General features: G+C 37.2%; 1 protein-coding gene across 7 annotated transcripts; it reads left to right on the top strand.

Annotated features, from left to right (window-relative positions):
* The first annotated feature begins 4579 nt into the window (after positions 1–4579).
* Positions 4580–6163, top strand: LOC113306937. Of its 7 annotated transcripts, none has more exons than XM_026555854.1 (7): positions 4580–4985; positions 5081–5167; positions 5251–5274; positions 5352–5402; positions 5495–5557; positions 5710–5771; positions 5980–6163. In XM_026555854.1, the coding sequence occupies exons 1-7, from the start codon at positions 4644–4646 to the stop codon at positions 6068–6070; spliced, it is 720 nt and encodes a 239-aa protein (XP_026411639.1). In that variant the 5' UTR covers positions 4580–4643; the 3' UTR covers positions 6071–6163. The 7 variants fall into 7 exon arrangements, with proteins under 7 accessions (XP_026411639.1, XP_026411638.1, XP_026411644.1 ...); XM_026555853.1 differs by having other exon boundaries at positions 5248–5274; XM_026555859.1 differs by having other exon boundaries at positions 5248–5274; positions 5706–5771.

Here is a 6163-nt window from a genome sequence, read left to right as displayed (position 1 = left end):
TTACAGATATGCTAGCCATATGGTACGACTGTGAGCCAAAAATGTTTGGGCCTTCATGGCTATCTATAGAAGTACAAGGCACATAATTATATAAAGCCCATACAAATCTCGACTCTTTTAAAACAGTAAGTCATATGAGCTCCCACGTCGCACGGTAAGTGTGACATTCCCCTGAAACTAAATTAGATAAAAGCTTCGGGCATTATTAATTCTGGAAAGGACAAATGGCGGGACTCTATTGGTCGGAGCATTATAATTTGAATTACACTATGTTTACACCATGTATTTAACTGGCCGTTTTTAACACCGTTACCGAAAACGTGGGTATACAATACTTATGTGGGTATTTACATCTAATTAATAATTGATTCCGTGACCCACATGTCACACAACTATCACCTATCCATTGAGCCATTAGTTCTTTGGCGATCAAATACACACATGTTTTAGTGATATACGTTTAAACCACATATTTGTGTTACCACCAATATTATCTCAACTTGAAACCCCAAATCAAACAACGCCACACCAAATCAAAAAACCAATCACCAAATCAAAAATCCAAAGCGGCGGGGTTGAGATTGATTTTACGCGCGGTACAGTAATATGCTATTATCAAGTTCTAGAGCTTAAAAACATAAAAAGCCACGAAGTAATAAGAACCTTTTTTTCCGGTTCGCCCAACCATACCCAATTATAAACCCTAAGCGATGGGGTGTGGCGAAGCCGAGCCACACTAAATAAGAAATCCTATGCAACGAGGCAAGGTTAAACCGAGTCACACCAAATCAAAAATCTTTAACATGCATTGGGACAGGGCGAGGCGAAGCCGAGCCACACCAAATTAAAAGTCCTAAACATGTATCGGGACGGGGCAAGGCGAAACCGAACCATACCAAATCAAAAATACACCACGGGGGGAGGCGAAGCTACGTCACAGCAAACCAAAAATATGATAGATGGTTTTTAGATCCGGCCGGTGCGTAGCACGGACACAAAATCTAGTACTCCTGAATCTTAATCCTGATGCTACCCTCAGATGTCACTACCAACTAAACCCCTAATTACCTCTATTTTGTACGCTCCCACTCTAAACTATTTTAAGGGATTCGTCGTCTCCAGAGAGTGTCGCGTCGGACCACAAAACCCGTTTAGTTTGACAGGCTGTCTTGTAGTAGTGGTGCCTTACACTGGTAGATCAGCGGCAGGAAACTATCTGCTATCATTTCTAACACAGCCATGTGATCCGAACAGGGTTACAGCAACGTATCAAAAATTGCAGTCACTAGAATGTGAAAGCCTGCTATCATTTCTACTACAGCAACGTCTTGTAGTAGAATGTCACTAGGGTTACATAAATTATGCCTTTGCTGATGGGCCAAATATTTTCTCAAAATGTGAAAGCCTGTTCATATTGATACACTAATTATGAAGGTCACTTGGTTTACTTCCGTATAATTTTCTTTAACAAACACGGGATTCCGAGTTCACGCATAAACTTTAGTTTTAATTTATGCTTTATTTCTCCAATAATTGTATTGAACGCACTAAACTAACCCACCCCATACGTGGCAAGATTTTTTCATTTTTCTTTATTTTCTCTTTCTTGTTGACGTGTTCGGATAGTCACTCCCTATTTACCACGAACACCAGAGGAGAAACAAATCTGAATGGCGTAGGCTTCCCATTTTCTATACTTCTCAATTATAATGTGCTCGGTTTTTGATTCAATAGATGGAAGAAACCAGAAGCCAGAATTTCTCCGTTTCATCCAATTTCATGGTTAAAAAGAAGTTCAAAAAAAAAAAATCTTCTATTTATCATTCAAACTTTCAATCATCAGATACATGAAACCAAGGTATTTAGTCTTAAACAGATGAGTGCTGCATCGAAATTCAAGAGTTTAATATTAAATTTTAAAATTGAATCCCGTGAATTTACTATTCTTTAATTGACTTACCATTGAATTTGATGGAAGATTATTTTGTTCAGGGTTTTGAAAATTGGAATGAGCTACAGGAATCGGATAAGGAAACCGAGAGGTTTTATCTTAGACAATTGCACCTTGTATTAGTTCCTATTTATTTAATACAGTAAGTGAAATGGTTTCTTTTATGTGATAAACAACTACAGTAGTACCATGAAATTGGATTCCATGTAGTTGTTTATCACATAAAAGAAACCATTTCACTTACTGTATTAAATAAATAGGAACTAATACAAGGTGCAATTGTCTAAGATAAAATACAAATGAAATTGGTGTTCACTGTGGTCAGTCTCGACAGCAACGAGGTGATGCCTATGATAGTTGATAATTGGAGGCAGTGGTGAAATTGATTATTGGCAGTGATTGGTTCTATTGAAATGAATTGTTATCAAATGTATACAGACGTTAGAGTTCGTCCACGACCATGGTGCAGTCAGCGAAAACACGGAGCTGGTAAATCTGCAAACGTCAGTGAAGAAGAAAGATAGGAAATGGGTTCGAGCAGTCGATGAAGTTGAGATACCTAAGATGGCTGATTTGAATGAGTGGAAGATGGTTGAAGTAGTTCTGTATGTGGGGTTTCTTGGTTGGAAATGAATGGCAGAATGGCTGAGATGATTGCAAGCGGAAGTGGAGAATGGTCTATATAGCTGGTGCTGGTTGTGAAGATGTGATTCTAGGCTGAGCAGTGCAGGAAGCGGTTGATGTTACAGGAAGTGGAGATGTATGTTTTTGGAGTAGGATGGTGTGAACTGGGGTTTATCATTGGCTGTGCAATCATCCACTGGCGAAGAAGTATTTCAGGGTGCTCTTTTGTGCTACTCCTTTAGGTGAATACCACCTCTTTGGAAATATTATTTGCAATGTTGGCTGGTGAAAAACTTCTTCCAAGCTATAGAGCTGAAAGGTCTTGATTGTATGTTGCGTGGAAGTTAGCATTTTTTTGACAATGTTAACTACAAAGACCCACTGTTGTAAGACTTCATATGTATGAAATGTTATGTTTAAGAATTTTCTTCTAACTTTCCATTATTGTTTTAAGATAACCACTGAAGGCAGAACCTAAAAGTACCTTATGCTTCTGAAAAAAAGAAGAAAATGCACCTTGTTGAGACTGATAAAATCCAAATACAAATAAACTAATGCATTCAGGGTCACACTGTGACCATCTTTATTCAAAATATGATTCATAAAATTGTTAAAAATAGAACTTCCAAATAGAACTAATGTTGCCTTCGGATAAATCCTCCATTTCCTTCTTGTAAGCCGGTACCCTGGTACGTTGGTGCGGAACTCTCAAAATATGGACTTCTCCATGGTTGAGGTACTCCAAATGCAGTCGATACATTTTAAAACTGTCCAGAGAGTCCTCCTGGTGCAGGTGCAGTATTCCCATAATGAACATAAGGTGTTCCATATGCGTTGCTAATGTTTCCATAAGATAAAATTTGTGGTGTCGGGAACTGCATCGTGGCATTTCCTATGTTTCCTACTCTTTGGAGTTCAGCTAAGTGCTGTAAACATATAAAAAAAAATAGAATATGTCAGGCTTCACCAAATTGAACCAACGGAACATAAGTAGGGAGAAACAATAGGTATGCAACTGTACCAACTCAACAAAAGGCCATACAAATTATTGCCAGGAAGTAAACATAGTCATATTAGCTATCCACCAGCTCTTACCAAAGTCACGTTTTAGGTACTCTGACAAGCTATTATGGCACAAACATCTACCGCCAGGAATTGTACGGTTTTAAACCATCAATTCATCCAACTAAATACTTTTCAGTAGGTTTCAAGCAAAGAAATCTTTTAAGGCTTACCAGTAACTGGTTGTACTCTCCCCTATGAAGATTACTGATTTCAGCTCCGCCCAATGACTGAAATGCACCCGCTATGTTTTGTTGATTCGAGATTTCTTTAGTGGTCTAACAAATAAACATCGAATGGTAAAATAACTTAAAACAAACAGATTGAATACTTTCACGAGATTAAAGCATAAATAGTCAAAATGAATCAAAAACTCACAGTGATGTTTGCCTTCTTACTACTCGTTTTTATTTTCTTCGATAGCTCAATATTACTTACCAGTCTTTGTTGACTCGATAGTTGTTCATTGGTCTAACAAATGCACATTAAAGTTCAATAACATCAGACTAATAAATTGGACACGTTCAGGACACTGAAACATAAATAGAATAAGAAAGGATAGGTAAATTACGTTGACGTTTTCTTTTGTCACTTTTCTTTTGTATTGCTTAGGCTTAAAACGGTTAGTAGAAGGCCTACCTTTTTGGGGGAGACAAAGAGTGGTCGGGATGGATTCTGGAAACACAACTAGGGGTCATGATGTTTTAATCCAACAGGAAAAAATCTGCAACGTCGGTTAACTAAAATGGATAGGTATCTACCGTCCATTGAACTCTGTTGGTTTGTATCCATTAGGGTTTTATTTTAATAAACGGTTAACTAAACGGATGCAACCCACTACCATCTTCAGTTGCCGAAACCAATTCATAACTTACTCAACTTACGTGATTCTGTCTTATAAATTCCGAACTGTTATACCATTTTTCTCATGTCTTCGTTTTCCATCAGTGTGTTTCTCATTCAGTCCGTAGTGATCCAAACCGATACAAACTGACTTCTAGCAGATATGTATGCGGTGAAATATACGCACAACTATGTCCATCGAAGACGTGATCGCACGAAAGTGGTGTTAAGGTATGTGTCCACCGATTCGTCAACCATAGGTATGCTCAAATTTATGCACAACTACATATACAGGAGCCATAACCGCACCAAAATCGTGCTAAATAGAGTTTCCGGAAGCGAAGCCACCAAGTCAATTAGTACGATTGCATTTGCAAGAAAGCTGATGCAGTTGAACAAAGAAGAGCAACATATTCGGAGATGGGACGCAGCCCTGCAAATTGAAAACCTTAGAGCAGAGAAGTTATCCAGTAAAGAGGACAACTATGTTGATAAGAACCTGGCGGTAAATTTATTAAACTTCTAAATTGATTTGTCAGTAATCGGTGTGCTTATTTCTTGCTTACTTATTTCGGTCAGTCTTTATGGCATCCTTATCAGTCTAACAACAATAAGGTACGATGGACGTCCGTAAAACGTGGTTTCTTCTTGGACAACAATTATCCATGTCTATTCATATATGGGGAGGTATGTTAAAATTGATTGATTAAGTTTTAAGGCTTAAATGGGGTTTGTACTTTTGTTTCTGACGATTTCTTTTTTAATAGCAGATGGACATGGACTTGGACTATAGGGTAAAAATTCTCATAGTTTACAGTAATTTTTGAATGATTAAACTCACATCTCATGCGAATGTGAATTTGAAATGCAGATTAAGTATTTATGTAAAAATGGTGTGCTGATCGACTTCCATGATATGAAGGTTTATCTCTTAAATGTTTGATATATGTTTATTAAAATTTTCTATCGTATTACAAGCCTTTATGAGAACTGCAATTTCTATGATGATGACAGCCCATTGAGGAAGAGCAGATCATTACTGAGGAAGGGGAAATAAAATATGTTGTGACTTCGGAGGTAGAAACCACGTTTCACAGACTTCTATCGCCTACTTTCTAATACACTTCTATAGCCTGCTTCACACTTCTATCGCCTAATTTACACTTCTGTTTGGATTTTACACTTCTCTCGCCTACTTTCTAATACAAATTATCCATGTTTGTAGAAAGATCTGGGAGACCGGGTATATCTTAGTTTGCATTACGAGAGTGAATGAAAACAAAAACACAAGGTAAAATATTAAGTTTGTGGCCAAAAATTATTTATGAAATGAATAGAACTTATGAATCACTTATTATCAGATTGTTGTACGTGCCCTTCATTGGCGATACATGCTCTTCATAAACACTTTTACATTCTCAAACGTGGTGAAGAAAATGTACCCTAAAAATGGATAAATAGCAGCTGCAACAATTGAGCGGTGTTTATATTCTTTGCAGATCTCTATGCACTGTACTGCGACAACATCGTATTATGTATTTTAAATGTTCTTCAAAAATTAGATTTGTGTATTTTTTACGTTTTATGTGAAAGTTTGGAGATGTATGCACTATATTGCGACAAGATGGTCTTATATATTTTGAATGTTCATCAAGAAAAAGATCTATGTATTTTCAATGTTTA

Source organism: Papaver somniferum, chromosome 8 (assembly GCF_003573695.1).
Source record: "Papaver somniferum cultivar HN1 chromosome 8, ASM357369v1, whole genome shotgun sequence".
Lineage (NCBI taxonomy): Eukaryota > Viridiplantae > Streptophyta > Magnoliopsida > Ranunculales > Papaveraceae > Papaver > Papaver somniferum.
The sequence above is the reverse complement of the archived record's forward strand: the minus strand, read 5'-3'. Positions and strand labels throughout refer to the sequence as shown.

Bases quoted from the DNA above. Each gene is read 5' to 3' on its own strand.
- LOC113306937 (XM_026555853.1), top strand. From the start codon at position 4,644: ATGTATGCGGTGAAATATACGCACAACTATGTCCATCGAAGACGTGAT. The intron at 5,168-5,247 runs GTATGTTAAAAT...CTTTTTTAATAG, and splicing joins GTCTATTCATATATGGGGAG to CAGATGGACATGGACTTGGA. The intron at 5,403-5,494 runs GTTTATCTCTTA...TGATGATGACAG, and splicing joins TCGACTTCCATGATATGAAG to CCCATTGAGGAAGAGCAGAT.